At 66.1% G+C, this 18,944-nt stretch overlaps 1 protein-coding gene across 2 annotated transcripts; it reads left to right on the top strand.

Moving 5' to 3' along the window:
- Positions 1–84: 84 nt before the first annotated feature.
- RASGRF1 (Ras protein specific guanine nucleotide releasing factor 1) lies at positions 85–17,748 on the top strand. 2 transcript variants are annotated; one of them, XM_026040587.1, is made up of 27 exons: positions 85–362; positions 5,473–5,579; positions 6,246–6,393; positions 7,076–7,168; positions 7,833–8,086; positions 8,925–9,004; positions 9,523–9,716; positions 9,807–9,916; positions 10,114–10,232; positions 10,637–10,797; positions 11,390–11,453; positions 11,829–11,965; positions 12,383–12,465; positions 12,698–12,946; positions 13,126–13,496; positions 13,990–14,115; positions 14,375–14,545; positions 14,631–14,737; positions 14,962–15,074; positions 15,373–15,433; positions 15,625–15,728; positions 15,843–15,927; positions 16,135–16,332; positions 16,450–16,529; positions 17,038–17,155; positions 17,249–17,317; positions 17,608–17,748. In XM_026040587.1, exons 1-27 carry the CDS (start codon positions 87–89, stop codon positions 17,698–17,700), a joined length of 3,771 nt encoding a protein of 1,256 aa, XP_025896372.1. In that variant the 5' UTR covers positions 85–86; the 3' UTR covers positions 17,701–17,748. The 2 variants fall into 2 exon arrangements, with proteins under 2 accessions (XP_025896372.1, XP_025896371.1); XM_026040586.1 differs by lacking the exons at positions 85–362; positions 5,473–5,579; positions 6,246–6,393; ... (3 more) ...; positions 9,523–9,716; positions 9,807–9,916 and having other exon boundaries at positions 10,117–10,232; positions 12,737–12,946.
- The last annotated feature ends 1,196 nt before the right edge of the window (positions 17,749–18,944 follow it).

Below are 18,944 nucleotides of genomic sequence, written 5' to 3'. Positions count from 1 at the left end.
CGCCGCCGCCGCTCCGGCCGCCGCGGTGCCGCCGCGGTGTCGCCTCGGTGCCGCCCGCCGGGAGCATGTGAGGCGCCGCCGCCGCCATGCAGAAAGGGATGCGGCTCAATGACGGGCACGTCACCTACCTGGGGCTGCTGGCCAAGAAGGACGGCGCCAGGAAGGGCTACCTGAGCAAGCGGAGCTCGGACAACACGAAATGGCACAGCAAGTGGTTCGCGCTGCTGCACAACATGCTCTTCTACTTCGAGAGCGACTCGAGCTCGCGGCCCTCGGGCCTCTACCTGCTCGAGGGCTGCGTCTGCGACCGCGCGCCCTCGCCCAAGCCCTCGCTCTCGGCCAAGGACTCCCTGGAGAAGCAGGTAGGGAGGGAGCCGGGGGGGCTCTGCCCGAGGGGACCCATTCCCKGCGCAGCCACCGCGGCCCCACGCGCGACCGCGGCCCCGGGGGGAAGGTGGGGGGATGCCCAGCCTGGCGCGTTAATTAGCGGGGAGCCGGGCCCTGCCGCGGAGCGCGCCCCCCCCCCCAGCACGGCTAATTAGCCGTGGTTAATTAGGCGGCGCGCGGCGGCGCCCCCCGGCGGCCGCAGCCCGCGCTGCTCCGCCGCGGAGCCCCACGCGCGTCCGCGGCGCCCCCGGCCCAACCGAGGGGCTGGGGGGGCCGCAGCGCGGAGGGGCCGCGCGCCCCGGCCCCACGTGTGGCAGCCGGTGCAGAGCCACGGGCACGCGGGTGCCTGCGTGGGCGGGGGGCTGTTTGTGTGGGGTGGGGGGGCTGTTTGCGTGCGTGGCGCGGGGGGAGCCCCCCGCAGCAGCGCGCTCAGTGCCGGGGTCTGCGGAGCCGCGCGCAGCCCCGGCGGCACCTGCAGCACCTGCAGCACCTGCAGCACTGCGCTCGGCCGCAGCAGCGCGGGAGGGGGTTGCGGTGCCCAGTGCGGCCGTGGGGCCGTCCCCGTCCCGCTGCGGGGCCCGGGCACCCGTGCCGGGGAGCAGAGCCGCGGCTCCGTGCACGGAGCTCTGCTGCCTGCAGTGTGCGGCGCCGTTCCYTGCGCTGGGAATGGGCATGGAAACACGGAAGGCAGAGAAGGCCTCGGGGGCGGCAGCTCCGGCCTCAGCAGCAGGGGGCATGTGGATGGGCCCCCCACGCGGGGACAGCGGCAGCTCCGCGTGACAGGCTGGGAACCGCCGCTCCGTCCGCCTGGTGCCATTTGCTGCAGTTTCGGATGCATCTAAACACTTGGGCTATAGGGATCGTATGGAGATTGGTGCGCCAGGCGACAGCCAGAGGAAGGACAGGTTTAGAGCTGGAGAATGCAAATAATCCTGTGCCCGTCGCTGCTGTAGTCCCCAAAATAACGAGTGCCAGCGGGGGCCGGCCTCTGGCCAGCGCATTGAGCTCTCAAGTGTGGCTGATGCCTGTGCTGGGGGCAGGAGAGCCGCGGGGTGGCAGGTGCCCCGCTCGGCTGCCCGTTGGGCCCGGCTCTGCAGCTCTTGCATAACGTCTGAGCAGAAGTCGCCGTGAAAGGCGAGCGGGCGCCGGGAGGGCTGCAGGACTCGAGCAGAGCCGCGGGGCCGGTGGGCACACGCGACGTCTGAGCCGCTTGCAGCTGTGCACCTGGGGCTCCGGAGCCCCGCGCTGCTGCCCACCCAGGGCACTGCCTCCGCGTCCCGCGCTCCTGCACGCGGACGTGGACAGGGCGCTGTGGCGGCAGCGCTCGCGTGTCCCACACTCGCGTGCTGCCCAGCCTGCACCTCACCCCGGGCGCTTACGAGGCCGCTCTTCTGCACTGACCGAGGCTTATGCCCAGCTCATTCTTGCAATGCCCAAGGCTGCTCTCAAACAAACGTGCCCAGCAGTCGGTGCCCGCTGCCCTGCAGAGCAGAGCGCAGCAGCAGCGCGGGCTCGATGCAGATCTGCAGCGCGGCCGCTGGCATCGAGCGTTCGCAGGGCCCGACCAGAGGGGTTGATGCTCCCACGTTTCCTCCCGCCTCGCCCGGCACAGGGCCGTGTCCCGCACCAAGGGCTGGGAGGAAGCTCCCACATCGCCACGGATCACCAGTAATTGCTCTCYGAGGACGCTTATCCGTGGGGACAGCTCCGGCTCAGCCTGGGAGCATAGCAGGCCTTCCAGCAGAGCGGGTCTGGATTTAGACTCACCCTCAACTGGAGCAAATCCTGGCAGGTTTCCACATCTCCACAAGATAGCAATGTTTAGAAATGAGTCCTTGGGAAAAAACACCCTCATATTTCGCCTTGTGGCAGGGTTTCTTTGCCAGGAGCGCACACATATCCAGTGTGTGGCATAGGTGGGATGAGGGGCACGAGGTTCCTTGAGAAAATGAAGCACAGCCCTGGGTGTCTGGGCACCTCCGGGAACTTTCTTTTCCTGTTTTTGCCCTGCTTTCTCCCAACCCAATGTGCAGCAGCTCCGTTGCTTGCGCAGGCTGTTTCGGCTCAGGTGCTGCAGGCTGGTGATGCAGATGGGGCGATGCAGGACCGGCTGTGCTGCTTATTGTGGACGTAGGACCGGCTGGGGATGCAGGACCGGCCGTGCTGCTCGTTGTGGCTGCAGGACTGGCGGTGGATGCAGGACCGGCCGTGCTGCTCGTTGTGGCTGCAGGACTGGCGGTGGATGCAGGACCAACCGCACTGCTCTTTGCAGCTGCAGGGCCGGCTCCGCTCCTCGTCGCGGCTGCAGGACTGTTAGGGTCGGGCTGAGCGATGCAGGCGCACTCAGAAGAGACGAGACTCTTTCCCAAGCAACCTGTCAGCGCTGCTCAGTGCAGGGAGGAGGGCAGGGCTTTCCCTTGCTTTGGAGCCTCAGGCCAGGGATGGGCATCGCGTTGCTGGCCTCTACGTGCAGGGGTGCAGCGAGACTCCAGGAATGCTCTGTAATGGGGCGCAAAGGTGGGACTGCTCCGCGGGCTGGAGTGCCCAGCCAGGGAGAAACCGCTCCCGCCGGGCACAGGCCATCTGCTACCTCAGAACACATCCATCCCTGATCCTGCCGTGTCCCCACGGGCATTTCCCCACAGAACACAGTGCAGAAGCCGGCATGTCCCGCTCGGAAGGGATTCCCTGCCCGGCAGTGTGAATTGGGCACCAGCAGCCAGATTTCTGCTCTGGACGCGCTGCTCCCGGGAAGGCCCCTGTTCTCTGTGCCCTGGAACCACCGGTGCATCTCCTGGGTGCTGGCGCACCGCTGCTCAGCACCACCTCCCTTGTCCCCATCCTGCTTGTCCAAGCAGAGCACGGTGACGCAACGGGCTCCGTGCGGTCGATGGTGACAAGGTGGCACTGCTCGGAGCGCAGCTCCCGGCTGGCTGGAAACCCACACGGATGGCGCCGGCGGCACGCGCGGTGCAGGCTGCTCTTGCACGGCCGGCAGGGAATGCTGGGGTGCCCCGAGCTGCAGAGGAGCCGCTGCCGAACTCGGCTCTGGGACCTTGYGGCCCCGAGTCCTTCCCATGGACCAGATCCGTCAGCTCTGGTCTCCAGAGTTCCTGCAGCCGGATGCTTAAGTAAGCGCCCCAGTTTGGGGCAGGAAGAGAGTTGTTGGATRAGCTGTTGGGTTGTTGGACTGTTCAAAAAAAGTTTAAAACCCTTCGTTGGAGTCACTGCAAAATAATTGCTGGGATGTTTGGGTTGCCCAGGGCTGGGAGTCAATGAGCTCGGTTTGGAATCAGTGGAAACAGATGAGGGTTTTTGCATGTGAGAGAGGAACATAAATCTGAAAGATGAAACAGCATTCGGGAGTCAGGAGGGACTTCTCAAAACGAATTATTTAGGGAGGAATTACGGGCTGTTGCTGACTACGAGATCTCTTGGCTTGAGGAGTCTCTTGGCTCTTCCCAGCAGCTGAACTCGGGTCCTGGCCTCGACCGCCTGCCCCTGCTGCCGCAGGAAAGAGCCTTGAAAAGTTAAAACTTGTTCTAGGCCGGGGCAGTCCTGCCCGGGAGCTCTCCTGGTGCAGGGGGATGGATGCAGGAGGGACGCGGCCTGTGCACGTGACGAGCTCCAAAATTCCCATTTCCCGTGGATGTGGACCTGCGCTCCTGGCCAATGCCCCTGTTCTCCTGCAGTTTCYGAGGCTGGGGCCAGATGCCAGGACTCTCCCCCTCTCAGGCCCCTCGTCCTGTGGGCGCTGGGGCTGGAGCCTCCTCCGCACGGCCYGGCACGCGGGATCCTTGCCCAGTTCGCAGCTCTCCCGTCACGGCGACAGCGACCTCCCCGCACGAGGCTCAGCGAGGGCTCTCAGATGTAACTGGGTTTAGGTTCAGTGTAATGCTGATTCCTTCATTAACTTTAATTAAGTAATTAATTAATAGGAATGCAACATTTCYAAGTGGTAGCACCTCTCTCTAAGTGGGGAATCCTCCTCCCTGCCCTTCTGCAGGAACAGCATTCCCACATCCRCGCGGTCTGGAGCATCCGCAGGACACGCTGCTCCCGGCCCCGCTCCCATGAGTGTCTCAGAGCCAAAGCTGCCGTGGGCCGGGGGGGCTGCAGGTGGCGGCCGCTGCCGCCCATCCACATCCTGCCAGGGCTGCGGTGCTGTCCCCGCTGTCCCGGTGCCACCCCGGTGTCCCCGGCCATGGGGACCCGGTGCTGCGCAGTGCCCCAGCAGCGGTGCCCTGTGGCAGGCAGGTTTGCACGGGGCTGAGCAGAGCCCTGAGGAGCAGCCGCAAAGCCAGCACCTCCCGGACAGCCCCGCAYGCTCCCGGGGCTCCCTGCTCGGTGTCCGGGACGAAATCGGAGCACCCAGAAAGCGCCGGACACCCCTTGTTTGTCAGGAGGGGCCGCTCAGCGGGAATGAGCCTGCGATGGAGTGACGGGCCGAGCGGGAGCGGAGCGCAGCGTGCGCAGGGCCGGGGTGCACGTGGGGCCGGGGTGCACGTGGGGCTGGGATGCGCTCGCAGGGCCGGGGTGCATTCCCAGGGCCGGATGCGCTTGCAGGGCCAGGGTCTGCGCGCGGGGCCGGGGTGCGCGTGGCGCTGCGGTGCATTCCCGGGGCTGGGTTGCACTCCTCGTGCGCTGCCCGCCCGGAGCAGCCACAACCCCCGGGCTCGAGCTGCGCCGAGGGCCGACGCCGAGGTGCTCTGGGCAGCAGGGCTCGGGGGGGCTCCTCGTGGCAGGGCCAGCATCGCGGAGCGTCCCGGTGCCCAGGAGACGCCAGGAGAGCGCAGCCCGCGAGCCGCTGCAATTAGCACAAACACTGCAAATGTCAAGGGAGGCTAAAAATAGTCCCGGGCTGCAACCTGCCAGGGCGCCGCGCGCACCAGGARGGCTGCTGGCCCGATGGTGCCGCCCGCGATGCTGCTGCCTGCGACGGTGCCGCCCGCGTTGCTGCCATCCTGGTGGTGCCACCCGCAATGGTGCCGTCCCGATGGTGCCACCCCAACGCCGGCTGCTCCCGTGTGCTCTGTGCCACGCGGCTGCCCATGGCGCTAACATCGCGTCCCCCGGCTCTTGCAGCACTACTTCACCGTGAACTTCAGCCACGAGAATCAGAAGACGCTGGAGCTGAGGACGGAGGACGCCAAGGACTGTGACGAGTGGGTCGCGGCCATCGCTCACGCCAGGTATCRGCCCGTGGAGCAGGGTTGTGTGGGGTGGGCGCTGCAGGGCCCGGGGGTGCTCGGGCACCAGGTGAACGTGGCCTCGGCTGGGGGGACACTGGTGACACAGCCAATGCCGCGGGCGTCCTGCTCCTTGCTGGAAAGTTACCTCTAGGTGCACGAGGGCGTCTGTGGGGAGAGCTGCCAGTGCGGGGAGCCCGGGGCTCGGCAGGGGACGGGGGACAGAGCAGGGCTGCAAGCGGCGGGAGCAGCGCTGCGCAGGGCACTGCGCATGGAGCCGCGTGTGGGGCGGCATGTGGGGCTGCACAGCATGAGCGGGGCTGTGCAGGATACTGCGCATGGGGCTGCACATGGGGCTGCACAGCATGAGCGGGGCTGTGTGCAGGATTGCAGGCAGGGCTGGCACCGTGCTGCAGCAGGGCTGTGCGTGGAGCGAGCAGGGCTGTGTGCGGGATTGCACGCAGGGCCGTGCACCGGGCTGCGTGTGGGGCTGCATGTGGCGCGAGCAGTGCTGTGCATGGAGCGAGCAGTGCTGGGAACCAGGCTGGGCGCCGGGCTGGGCCCCGGGCTGCACGTGGGGCAAGCAGGGCCGCACGGAGCGAGCGGGGCCGCACGGAGCGAGCGGGGCCGCACGGGCTGATGGTGCTGCCGGCGGTGCCGGCCTCACAGCTACAGGAACTTGGCGACGGAGCACGAAGCCCTGATGCAGAAGTACCTGCATTTGCTCCAGATCGTGGAGACGGAGAAGACCGTGGCCAAGCAGCTGCGGCAGCAGATCGAGGACGGCGAGATCGAGATCGAGCGTCTCAAAGCCGAGGTGAAGGAGCGGGACCCGCAGGGCAGGGGCAGCGGCGGGGCCAGCGCTCCCCGTGTGCAAACGCCTCCCGGTTCACCCGCAGCTCCGGGTTTCGCTCTTCTGCACTCTCTGAAGTCAAGATCAAATGATCGGCTTCTCCTTTAAAGTGCAAATTTTGGTGACTCGGTTTAACCAAATAAAAACAAAACCAGAGAAAACACAAAGCAATACAAACAGCCCCCCCAGCCTGTGCTTTTCCCACCTTGAAAAAAGTGGAAGAAAAACAAATGTTATTTTTTTTCTATGGCAATTTGGAAGAGAGAATTTGTGTAAAATGCTCCAAGTTTGGGCTGTGGCCCTGCCAAGGGGCGCTCCCTGCTCTGTGCCCTCCCAGGTGATTTTCACCCAGGCCTGGGTGATTTTCCCTCCTTTCTCCTTTCCTTTGGAGCCCTGGTCAGACACCAGAGCCATGGTCAGCTGCTGGGCCCATTTTTTTCCCCTCCTCTCATAGAAAAATTATTATTTTCTACAAAATCCCAGTTCACGCTTTTCCTGGTTTGGGTTTTCAAGACGTTTCCTCGCGGCACGCGCGCGCGTTGTCGCGGCTCTGGGAGCGCGGGGTCTCGCAGGGGCGGGCGCCGAGGCCGGGCACCTTTGGGTGCAGCAGCCCCGCGCCGAGCTGGGAGCCGCGCTCTGCCCGCAGATCGCCGCCCTGCTCAAGGACAACGAGCGCATCCAGTCGGGGCAGAGCAGCGCGCCCAGCGACGACGACAGCGACATCAAGAAAATCAAGAAGGTTGGTGCCAGCGCGCCCCGCTGCTCCTCACGCTGGCTAGTGCCCGGGGAGGAGCTSTTGAGCTACGTGTCTGTGTATACATATACAGTTGTATGTCTACGTACAGTGTTTTTGCTAGGAATCGCGCTCCCGGGATGCAGATCTTTGCACAAGCTCCCCTGGTGCCCCGGTGCTGGGGGCGGCTCTGGCGGTGCCCGCTCCTATGCGGCGCCTCCTGCGCCTGCTCGTGCCAGGGCTGCTGCTCACGCTCGCCTTTCCCAGGAGCAGCCGGCAGGCAGGAGCCCTGCAGGGCGCCACGGGCACGGGTGTCCCGTGGGGCTGCCCTGCACCCCGTGCCCAGCGCTGCCCTGCACCCCGTGCCCAGCGCTGCCCTGCGCCCCGTGCCCAACACTGCCCTGCGCCCCGTGCCCAGCGCTGCCCTGCGCCTCGTGCCCAACACTGCCCTGCGCCTCGTGCCCAGCGCTGCCCTGCGCCCCGTGCCCAACACTGCCCTGCACCCCGTGCCCAGCGCTGCTCGCGAGCCCCCCGGCGCTTTCCTACCTACGGCACCGTCCATGGGGCTGCCAGGCGGCAGGCGCCCGGGGCTCCCAGGCTGGCAGCGGGKCCCGCGCGGCGCCCGGGCACGGGGACGTGGCAGCGGCCCCACGCCCGCCTGTCCCCGCAGGTGCAGAGCTTCCTGCGCGGCTGGCTCTGCCGCCGCAAGTGGAAGACCATCATCCAGGACTACATCCGCTCGCCGCACGCCGACAGCATGCGCAAGCGCAACCAGGTGGTGTTCAGCATGCTGGAGGCCGAGGCCGAGTACGTGCAGCAGCTGCACATCCTGGTCAACAACTTCCTGCGGCCGCTGCGCATGGCTGCCAGCTCCAAGAAGCCGCCCATCACGCACGACGATGTCAGCAGCATCTTCCTCAACAGGTGAGCGCGCCGCGCGCCAGCCTGGCCAGGGCCTGGCATCTCTTGGCCTCCGCCTTGGGGGAAACGGGCGGTTCCTTGTCCACAAGGAAGGAGCAGGGATAAGGCGCCTCTAGTCGGGATGGGGATGGCTATGGGGATGAGGATGGGGACAAGGAGGACAGGAATGGGAATAGGGACGAGGACAGAGATGAGGATAGGGATGGGGTTGGGGACAGGGACAGGACGGGGATAGAACAGGGATGGTGACAGGGGCAGGGATGGCGATGACCAGGGCTGCAGCCGCCTGTCACACCAGCTGTGACAGGAATGTGCCACTCAGGMCAGCCGGGGCCAAGCAGAAACGATGCCCAGTGTGTGAGGGTGCAGCACTGAGCGCTGGGGCTGCGGGGCCAGGGCTGCATCCGCGCGGGAGAGTCCGAGGCAGAGCTGCCCGGCGCTGCCCGGTGCTGTCCAGCACTACGCGGTGCTGCCCGGCAGTGCGGCTGTGGGGTGCCCCATCCGTGCTGGCCTGCGCTGCTACCCCAGTGTCACAGGGGAGGTGCCGGGAGCCCCGCGGGACCGAGTGCGCAGGGCTGGGAGGGTCCTGGGAAGAGCCGGGACCGGCCGGGCCGAGGAGGCGCCCGGCTCTGCGGGCTCGGCTGTGCCCAACGCAGCAGCAGGTGCCAAGGAGATTCCTGGACCGCGTGAATTCATTAACCTGCTCCGTGGGCTGCTGGGGGCAGGCGGGGGCGCCTGGCGGTCCGCAGCAGATGAACTGCCCCAGGGGAGCGGAAGCACCGCGTGTTCCGTCATCGGCTCCTTCTCCATCCGCATCTTCCCCTCTTGGGCTTTCTTCCAGTGAAACCATCATGTTTCTGCACCAGATCTTCTACCAGGGCCTGAAAGCGCGGATCTCCAGCTGGCCCACGCTGGTGCTGGGTGAGTGAGGGCAGTGCTCCCAGCGCCTCTGTCCCTGCTCCCGGGCAGATCCCAACGGCACGTTCATCCCGCGGGAAGCGCCCGGTGCTCCGTGCACATCAGCCACGGCTTGAGCAGGGCGCGATGCACCGTGCGTGGCCACCAGCCCCACGTCCCCTAGCGTCACCCAGGGTGCCCAAGGATAGGAGAGGACAGCATTCCCAGCTCCCAACCTGGGGGTCAGGGCACAACTCCCACCTATGCAGGAGTCTCCTCGGGCAATCCCGCTGCATTTGCTCCACGAGCGGGGTCACAGCCTTGCTCCTGCTCAGGGAGCACACATGGCAGAACCGGAGTGTGTGGTGGAACCGGAGCATGGGTGGCGGAACTGGAGCGTTCGCAGCAGAACCGGAGCACGGGCAGCAGAACCGGAGCACGGGCAGCAGAACTGGAGCGCGCGCAGCAGAACCGGAGCATGGGCAGCAGAACCGGAGCGCGCGCAGCACCGGGCTGAGCTGGCCGCACCTCTGCTCCTGCAGCCGACCTCTTCGACATCCTGCTGCCCATGCTGAACATCTACCAGGAGTTCGTGCGGAACCACCAGTACAGCCTGCAGATCCTGGCGCACTGCAAGCAGAACCGTGACTTCGACAAGCTGCTGAAGCACTACGAGGCCAAGCCCGACTGTGAGGAGAGGACGCTCGAGACCTTCCTCACCTACCCCATGTTCCAGGTGAGCGCCAGTGTGCGCCCAGCCCAGGGCATGTGTCCCCGTGTCCCTGTGTCCCCGCTCCCGGCTGATGGCCAGCTCCCTGCCTGGCAGATCCCGCGCTACATCCTGACGCTGCACGAGCTGCTGGCGCACACCCCGCACGAGCACGTGGAGAGGAACAGCCTGGATTATGCCAAGTCCAAGCTGGAGGAGCTCTCCAGGTGAGCCAGGCGGCTGCATTTCCTAGCAAATGTATGGGATGTCCTGGGGGCTCCGAGCGGTGCCTTGTGCTCCGATGGTACTGCAGTTCCCGGGATGCTCCCGGGTCTTGGTCCGCTAACACAGTGCGTTGGGAGGGACCTGCAGGAGGCCTGGGGCAAGTGCCACTGAGGCGCCCGCTGCCCCTGCCCTGCTGCAGGATCATGCACGACGAGGTGAGCGAGACGGAGAACATCCGCAAGAACCTGGCCATCGAGCGCATGATCATTGAGGGCTGCGAGATCCTGCTGGACACCAGCCAGACCTTCGTCCGGCAAGGTGACGGCGGGCCCGCCGCCTCGGGAGCCCTGGAGCTGCTGGTCCCTGCAGCTGACGATTTAGTAGCTCCCTGGCTGGTGGCCCATGGGGCTGGGTTGTAGTAGCCCACGTTGTTGATGGTCCATGGGGCTGGGGCTTTGGTAGCCCACGTGGTTTGTGGCCCATGGGGCAGGGGATTTGGTAGCTCCATGGCTGGTGGCCCACGGGGCTGGGGATTTGGTAGCCCACGTGGTTTGTGGCCCATGTGCTCTGGGCTTTGGTAGCCCCCATGGCTCGTGGCCCATGGACCCCAGGCTTGGGCGGCYCATGCGGCTGGCGGTCCGTGGGTCAGGGGCTTTGGCAGCCCCCAGGGCTGCTCCACAGCAGCGTGGCTGCGCGCAGGACGTGGCTGCTCCTCTCCCCAGGGTCGCTCATCCAGGTGCCCATGTCGGAGAAGGGGAAGATCCCGCGGGGGCGGCTGGGCTCGCTCTCGCTGCGCAAGGAGGGCGAGAGGCAGTGCTTCCTCTTCTCCAAGCACCTCATCATCTGCACGCGCGGCTCGGGCGGCAAGCTCCACCTCACCAAGGTGCGGGACGCCTCGTCCTGCGCGGGGACGCCGCGGCGTGCGGTGCCCCGGCGCTGCCGGACCTGCAGCGGGGCCATCCCCGTGGGCCATGGGACCCTGCCCCTGCGGCCCCCGCAGCCCCTCCCCAGGCCCGCGCGCTCCCGGGGGAAGTTCTGCCGTTAATTGAGCAGGAATCTTAGAGAATTTGCTCATTACTGGCATTAAATTACCGGCTTGAAAAATTGCCGTCCGTGGCGAAGAGTCGATAATTACAACAACGGGCTTTGGGGAAATTTAATTTAAAGCTCATATTAAATAATTTATAAACAGATTAGTGGACGGGTTATCCAAGGGAAACRGCAATATCCCGGCTTTTCCACCCATGAGAGCAACAGAGCCCTCGCGGGCAGCCRCCCCTTCCCGCGCCCGGGAATGAGAGCTGGTGTGGGAAGGGGAGCAGGCGCGGGAACAGRAGCAGGGGTGGGAAGGGGTTCCTGCGGGAGCTGGGGGACTGCAGCCTTCCTCCTCCTCCTCCTCCTCGGTGCATCGGTGCGTGGTGCTGCGTGGCTGGGGCTGCTCCTTCTGCTGCYGTGACCCCGCTCCCGTCCCGCAGAACGGCGTCATCTCCCTCATCGACTGCACGCTCGTGGAGGAGCAGGAGAGCACCGACGAGGACGGTAGGCGCCGCGGGGACGGTGCCGCGGGCACGGTGCCGTGGGGACTGTGTCCTGCGGCCACACGGTGCTGCGCGGCCRGGGGCCGATGCTGCAAACGCAGCAGTGAATCTGCAGGACCCAGGGTGGTGCTGGCTGCTGGGTTCAGTGAATCCATCTGGGCGAGGGAAACGTCCGTGTCGGCCAGCGCTGCTGCTCTACGGCCCCCGCTGCAGCGCGGCGGCTTCCCGGGCTCCGGCCTCCTTCGAAGCGCGAGCCGCTGGCTGCGGCGGTGGCAGAGCCCTTTCCCGCAGCCGCCCTGTCCCCAGCAGCCCCGCGGCGCCTTTCGGGGGGATCCTGCTCTGCGGAATCCCTCTGCTCATCTTCTCTCTTCCAAAGCAAAAGCATCTGGGCAGGACATCGACCATCTGGACTTCAAAATTGTGGTGGAGCCAAAAGATTCCTCCTCCTTCACCGTCATCCTGGTGGCGTCGTCGAGGCAGGAGAAGGCTGCGTGGACCAGCGACATCAGCCAGGTAGGACAGACAGATGGGCGGATGGATGGATGGATGGATGGATGGATGGATGGATGGATGGATGGATTGAGGGAGGGATGGAGTGACCTGGGGTGAGCAGCTACTGCGGGGTGCCTTGTGCCTCTGAAAAAGATTATATATAAAAATATGTATATATATATAATATAGCAAAGGTGTAAATGGTCGCCCATGGGGTGCAAGCTCCTGCCCGCTGGGCTGGGCAMGCTGCAGGGCCCAAGCGGGATGCTCTGGCTGGAGAGCAGGAGCAGCTCCCGAYACCAACGGCAGCACCGAGCCGAGCGTCACCATCCTGTCCTGCCCTGTCCTGCCCTGCCCTGCCCGTGGGAGCGGGATTGGGAGTGGGGCCATCCCTGCACACGGCCTTCCCCCCGACCCCCATGCCCTTGCACCTTGCAGTGCGTGGACAACATCCGCTGCAATGGCCTCATGATGAACGCCTTCGAGGAGAACTCCAAGGTCACCGTCCCACAGATGATCAAGTGAGTGCTCCCAGTTCCCTGCTCCCAGTTCCCTGCTCCCGGGCTGGCTCTGCCCCTGTGCTCTATCCCAGCCCAGCCCCAGGCAGCTCCCACGGGCACCGTATCCATCCCCAGATGTTGCTGCAGTGGCGGCCGCTGGCTCTGTGCGGAGGGGCCGGGGGGTCCTGGCTGCGCGGGAGCACCCRCCGTGCCCTGGCTCCAGGCTGGAACCTGGTGTCTCGTTTCTCTGCAGGTCTGATGCCAGCCTGTATTGTGATGATGTTGACATTAGGTTCAGTAAAACGATGAATTCCTGCAAGGTCCTGCAGATCCGCTACGCCAGCGTGGAGCGGCTCCTGGAGAGGCTCACGGACCTGCGCTTCCTCAGCATCGACTTTCTGAACACGTTCCTGCACTCGTACCGCGTCTTCACCACGGCCCTCGTCGTCCTCGACAAGCTCATCACCATCTACAAGAAGCCGATCAGCGCCATCCCCGCACGGTGAGGGGTGGGAGCCGCTGCTCCGCTCGGCTCCGTGCCAGCCCCCGGCTTTCCTGCGCGGTGCTCCCCGGCRCGCTGCGGCACGCACTGGTGCCCAGGCTGCCCGGGGAGCCGGAGCCGCCGGTGCCGCCGGCCCGGGCGCAGCAGCCGCTCATCCGTGCGCTTCCCGCCTCGGCCAGGTCCCTGGAGCTGCTCTTCGCCAGCAGCCAGAGCAGCAAGCTGCTCTACGGCGAGCCGCCCAAGTCGCCCCGGGCCAACCGCAAGTTCTCGTCGCCGCCGCCGCTCTCCATCTCCAAGTCGTCGTCGCCCAGCAGGAGGAGGAAGCTCTCCCTCAACATCCCCATCATCACGGGCGGGAAGGCGCTGGACCTGGCCGCGCTCGGCTGCTCCTCCAACGGCTACGCAGGCGTCTACTCCTCCATGGCGCCCTTCAGCAAGACCACGCTGGACATAAACAAGCTCTACGTGGCCAGCAGCTTCCCCAACAAGATCGCCGACGAGGGCGACGCGGCCGCGGAGAAGCCGGAGGAGGCGCTCGGCAGCAAGACGGGTAAGGGACGCGGCGGGTGGCGCGCGGTGACAGGGAGCGCGTGGGGTCTGGGGACCCCCGTGGTGGGGAGTACGTGGGATCTGGGGAGGTGTGCAATGCGGGAGCATACAGGGTCTGGGGAGCTGCGTGGTGGGGAACGCATGGGGTCTGGGGACCCGCGTGATGGGGAGCGTGTGGGATCTGGGGACCCATGTGGTGGGGAGCACATGGGATCTGGAACCTGCGCAGTGGGGAGCGTGCAGGGTCTGGGGACCTGTGCAAAGGGGAAGATGTGGGGTCTGGGGACCCGTGTGACAGGGAACATGCGGGATCGGGGACCTGCACAATGGGGAGCACACAGCAGGGTGGTGCTCCCAGTGCCGTGTCTCTGCTGGGCTCGGCCCCGGGCCCGGAGCAGGCTGCRCTCCTGGCGCTGGGAAGCGGGCAGAGCTGCCCCCTCGCTGAAACATGCCCSTCTCCACTGGAGCCTGGCAGTCGTCCGTGTTCCCGGCAGGCTCCGACGTGTCCGTTAGGGAAGAGTCCGACACCGACCCAAACCAGAGTGATGAAGCGGAAGCCGAAAGCTCCCCAACGAAATCTCCGACTACCCCCAAGTCCGTCAAGTGCAAAAATTCCTCAGGTACCCGCGTACTTTGCCCCGTGCGCCCTGGAGGGGACGAGGTGGCTGCGGCATGTCCCTGGGGGGCACTTTGCAGAGCTGCTCTGCAGGTGCTGCTGCCGCGCCGTGTTGCCCGGAGCACGGCGGAGCGGTACAGGGCAGGAGGCACCCCGAGCAGCCCTGGTGCAGAGCCCCGGGGCCATCATCGTGCGGCGCATGGGGTCAATCCCTGCCGGCTCCGTGCGAGGGGCGGCGCTGACGCCCCTGCCGCCCCTTGCAGACTTCTCGYTGTTCTCCTACAACAACGGCGTGGTGGTGACGTCCTGCCGGGAGCTCGAGGGCGGCCGCAGTGCCCTGTCGGCCGCGTCCGCCTTCGCCATCGCCACGGCGGGCGCCAACGAGGGCACCCCGGCCAAGGAGAAGTACCGGCGCATGTCGCTGGCCAGCGCAGGTGGGGCAGCACGTCCCCGCGTCCCCGGGGCTCCCGCTGCCCCCGCGGGGCTCTGGCGCCGCACTGCGACCCGCCTCCCTTGCAGGCTTCCCGAGCGACCAGCGCAACGGGGACAAGGAGTTCGTGATACGCAGGGCGGCCACCAACCGCGTCCTCAACGTGCTGCGCCACTGGGTCTCCAAGCACTCGCAGGTGAGCGCCGGAGCCGCCACGTGCCCGGCTGTGCTCCCGGCAGCTCGGCGGGGCTCCGGCCCCGAGGACAAGCGGAGGGGACGCTGCGTGTGTGCAGCCAGTCAACGAGCAGGCTGGCGCCTTCCCGCAGCCGCGTGCACGGGCACTGGGCGATGCATCGCGTCGGGTTTTAATGCCCGGCAGYGGCAGTGAACCCCATGGGAATTGCYTTGCCCGCCTTGCAGGACTTTGAAAGCAACGAGGAGCTGAAGTTCCGYGTGATCGGCTTCCTGGAGGAGGTCATCCACGACCCCGAGCTGCTCACGCAGGAGCGCAAGGCGGCCGCCAACATCATMAGGTGGAGCTGCTGGTGCCGCGCGCCCGAGCACCACGACAGCCCTCGCGCCGGGTGGGAGCGGGTGCCGACCCTCTCGGAGGGCTTTGGAGCTGCTGGGGTCWGTGGCTCGGGAGCAGGTGCCCACGGTGCCGCGCGTGCCCCTCACCGTGGCGTCGGGGCGGTGCACACCAGGTGTTTTTCTCTCTGCGGTTCGTGGTGCTTCTCCACCCCGGAGCGCCCGGGCAGGGGTGAGCCCGCGGTGGTGGCAGCCCCACAGGCTGCAGCCCCCAGCCAGGGCAGCTCCCTTTTCCTGCCACAGGACCCTGACGCAGGAGGACCCCGGGGACAACCAGATCTCCCTGGAGGAGGTGCTGCACATGGCAAGTGGTGCTTCCTGCTCYGCGGGGCGCGCGGGACGGAGAGGGGCCGGCGCCGCTGGGCGCCCTGGCGCTTCACGGAGGGCTGCTGCTGTTGGGACCCTGGCTTTGCTTTTATTCCTATGACGTGGGAATAAATGAGGAAGCAAAAGCCCTGGCCCTGCTCCTGGCCCCCAACATGCCATGYCCCTCAGGCGGAGGGCATCAGAGCTGAGCCCTTCGAGAACCACTCCGCACTGGAAATCGCTGAGCAGCTCACACTGCTCGACCACCTGGTCTTCAAGAAGATCCCCTACGAGTGAGTCCTGTGATCCCGTGATCCCGCCATCCCGCTGACCCCGGTGGCTGCCGAGCTGCTCCCGGTGCTGTGAAGCCTCTGGGAATGAACACGGCCAAATGCTGTCACTTGCAGGGAGTTCTTTGGGCAAGGCTGGATGAAGCTGGAGAAGAACGAGAGGACCCCATACATCATGAAGAACACCAAGCACTTCAATGACGTAAGGCTCTGGGCTTGGGCAGCGCGTCCTGTGCTCGGTGGCTCCGTGCTTTCGGGAACGTGCTGGGCAGCTGGACGCGCTCTTTCCCAGGCCCTGCAGCATGGGGAATGATCTGTGTTAGGGAATGATCTGTGTTAGGGAAGATCTGTGGGTGGAAGGCGAGAGCTGGGGCAATTCCCGGGGACAGCGGCCGTGCTCTGTCCCCAGGTCAGCAACTTGATAGCGTCGGAGATCCTGCGCAACGAGGAGATCAACGCGCGGGTGAGCGCCATAGAGAAGTGGGTGGCGGTGGCGGACATCTGCCGGTGCCTGCACAACTACAACGCYGTGCTGGAGATCACCTCCTCGCTCAACCGCAGCGCCATCTTCCGCCTCAAGAAGACCTGGCTCAAGGTCTCCAAGCAGGTGGGCGCCGCGGCCGCCCGGCCCGGAGCGGCGCAGGGCTGCGCAGCGCGTTGGGCTGCTCCGCGCCGCGCCGAGGGGCCGCCCGCTCGCCCCGGCAGCGCCGCTCGCCTCTTGCAGACCAAGGCGCTGATCGACAAGCTGCAGAAGCTGGTGTCCTCCGAGGGCCGCTTCAAGAACCTCAGGGAGGCGCTGAAGAAGTACGTGGGGCCGCGGGCAGGGGCTGCGGGGATGGAGTGCGTGGGCAACGCGCCYGGGACCCCGTGCATGGCCCGGGATACCGGCCCTGCGCCGGCCGGTCCCTGCTGCAGACCCATGGGTTCCGAGGCAGTGCCAAGGYGGGAGGCGCTCCTTGGAGTGGGGCYGTGCCCGCTTCCCTCTGGAGCTCCCCAGTTTCGAGGGGAGCTGCGGGGCCGTCTCGGCTGGCTTGGGTGGCCAGCGGGGAGGTGACCTCATGAGYGGCTCTGGGCTGAGCTTCCCCGCCGAGGATCCCGAGCGGATGGCCGGGCTGCAGAGTCGCTCCGCGCCAGGGACTCGGGCTTGCTGAGGCTTCCCGGCCCCATGCCCAAACTGCAGCTCCCGGCCCTGAGCCACCGGCCTCCCCTGCCAGCCCCAGGCCAGCCAGAGCAATAACCCTGCCCTCCATCCCTCCCTCCATCCCTCCCTTCATCCATCCCTCCATCCATCCGTCCACCCGCCGCCCTGCAGCTGCGACCCTCCCTGCGTGCCCTACCTGGGAATGTACCTGACCGACCTGGCCTTCATAGAGGAGGGGACGCCCAACTACACCGAGGACGGGCTGGTGAACTTCTCCAAGATGAGGATGGTGAGCGGGGACGGTGACCCGCGCSCCGGTGTGCGTGGGCAGCGCGGTGGCGGCAGCCGTGCCCTACCGCGTCTCTGCTGTGTCTCCGCGCAGATCTCGCACATCATTAGGGAGATCCGGCAGTTCCAGCAGACCTCCTACAAGATCGAGCACCAGGCTAAGGTAGAGCCCGGGCAGCTGAGGGGATGCGGCTGGCGCCGCTGCCAGGGGACGGGCAGGGGGCTGTGGCCTGCTCCGGGTCCCCGTGCTGGCCAMGTGTCCTGGTGTGCCCGGGGTGCCCCCCTGCACACCCGCGCTCTGGGCCTGCCCGGGAGGGAGRGATGTGCTAGGGATCCCCCCAGGACGCGCTCCCGGTGCGGCAGCTCGGGTCACTCCTGCCCGCGGCCAGGGCCCCGGCTCCGCGTGGCGCTGTGTTGGCGCGAGCGTGCCGCTGACGCCGCGCCGGCCCGCAGGTGACGCAGTACCTGCTGGACCAGTCCTCCGTGATGGACGAGGAGGCGCTGTACGAGGCCTCGCTGCGGATGGAGCCCAAGCTGCCTTCCTGAGCGCGCGGCCGCGCTGCCCGCGCTGCACATCCCGCGTGTCCGCGCCGGCCGCCCCGCGGCGCCTCCACCACCGCTTCTCCGAGACCCCATGTCCCGGCAGCCGCCCCAGACCCAGCGTCCTGGCAGCCGCCCGTGCTGCCTGCGGCCTGGGCTTTGCTGCCCGTGCGGATCCCAGCTCCCGCCAGGACGCTCCGTCTGCCACCCACTGCCCAGGGCCGGCGCTGGGGATGCGTTGGCAGCGCGCGCGTGCCCAGCGCGGAGCATCTTGTCACGCAGCCTGCGGTACCGCCAGTGCGTCCCGTGTCCTCGGCGCCGCTCGCTGTGCTCCGGGCGCAGTATTCCCGCTTGGATGCGGCGCAGGACGGGCCTGCGGGCGCAGCGCCATCGTGATCGCCGCCGCCCCGTGCAGCCGCCGCGTGCTGCCCGCCTCGCCGGAGCTGCCGCGCCGCGCGCAGGGCCACGGAGCCGCCCCGTCCCCTCCTGCTGCATCCCGCTCATGACAAGCTTCTGTTGATATGCTCTGAATCCGTATTCCTTGTGACCACTATTAGTAACATGACGTAGAGGTAGAAAGAAATGACCAAGTGTTTTTATTACATATACTGTAATCCTGTCTAACCACCTTCTAGCAGGAATATAGTAATGTAGTGCTTATTCTGTGAATATTACCATGTATTTTTTACATTGTACAGTATATAAACACAGTTGAACTTTGCAGTGGCAGGCATGCTCCACTCTACCGGACAGAAACCTTTTGCTGTAAGCAATACCTTGTGGTATGAGAATTCTATTTCAAGCCCTAAAATATTTCAACTTACAGCTTGTTTGGAAAAATATTTCCATTTTTGTAAAAATATATGTTTCCTGATTACCTCTTGCTAATAAATCTATTCTATCTCAGGGTGAACAAGGACTCGCAGCATTTTTRTCTGGCGGATCTGTGCAACTGCCAGTGTCAGCTCTGCAGATGCTCTTGCCCGTTGCAGCACCCTTGGGTGCCTGATAAGGCAGCACTGGGGCGCTGCATCTCACTAAGCGGAGGGCAAACACGGAGCCTTTCCCGTGCCCGGTGCAAGCGGGGCACGAAAAAGCGGTGCAAGGGGGGAGGCAGAGGAGGGTGCGCTGCAGCGTGCCCCAAAAAGCTGCTTTCTGGCACATTTCTGCTGCGTGTGCGGCGGCGCGCTACCGCGGCGGCCAGGCCGGGGGCGCGCGCTGCCTTCCTGCGCGCTCCGTGCGCCTTCGCT

This window comes from Nothoprocta perdicaria, unplaced genomic scaffold, assembly GCF_003342845.1.
Source record: "Nothoprocta perdicaria isolate Ctin4 unplaced genomic scaffold, notPer1 scaffold_26, whole genome shotgun sequence".
Classification (NCBI taxonomy): domain Eukaryota; kingdom Metazoa; phylum Chordata; class Aves; order Tinamiformes; family Tinamidae; genus Nothoprocta; species Nothoprocta perdicaria.
Note: the sequence above shows the minus strand (reverse complement) of the source record. Positions and strands in the feature narration are given on the sequence as shown.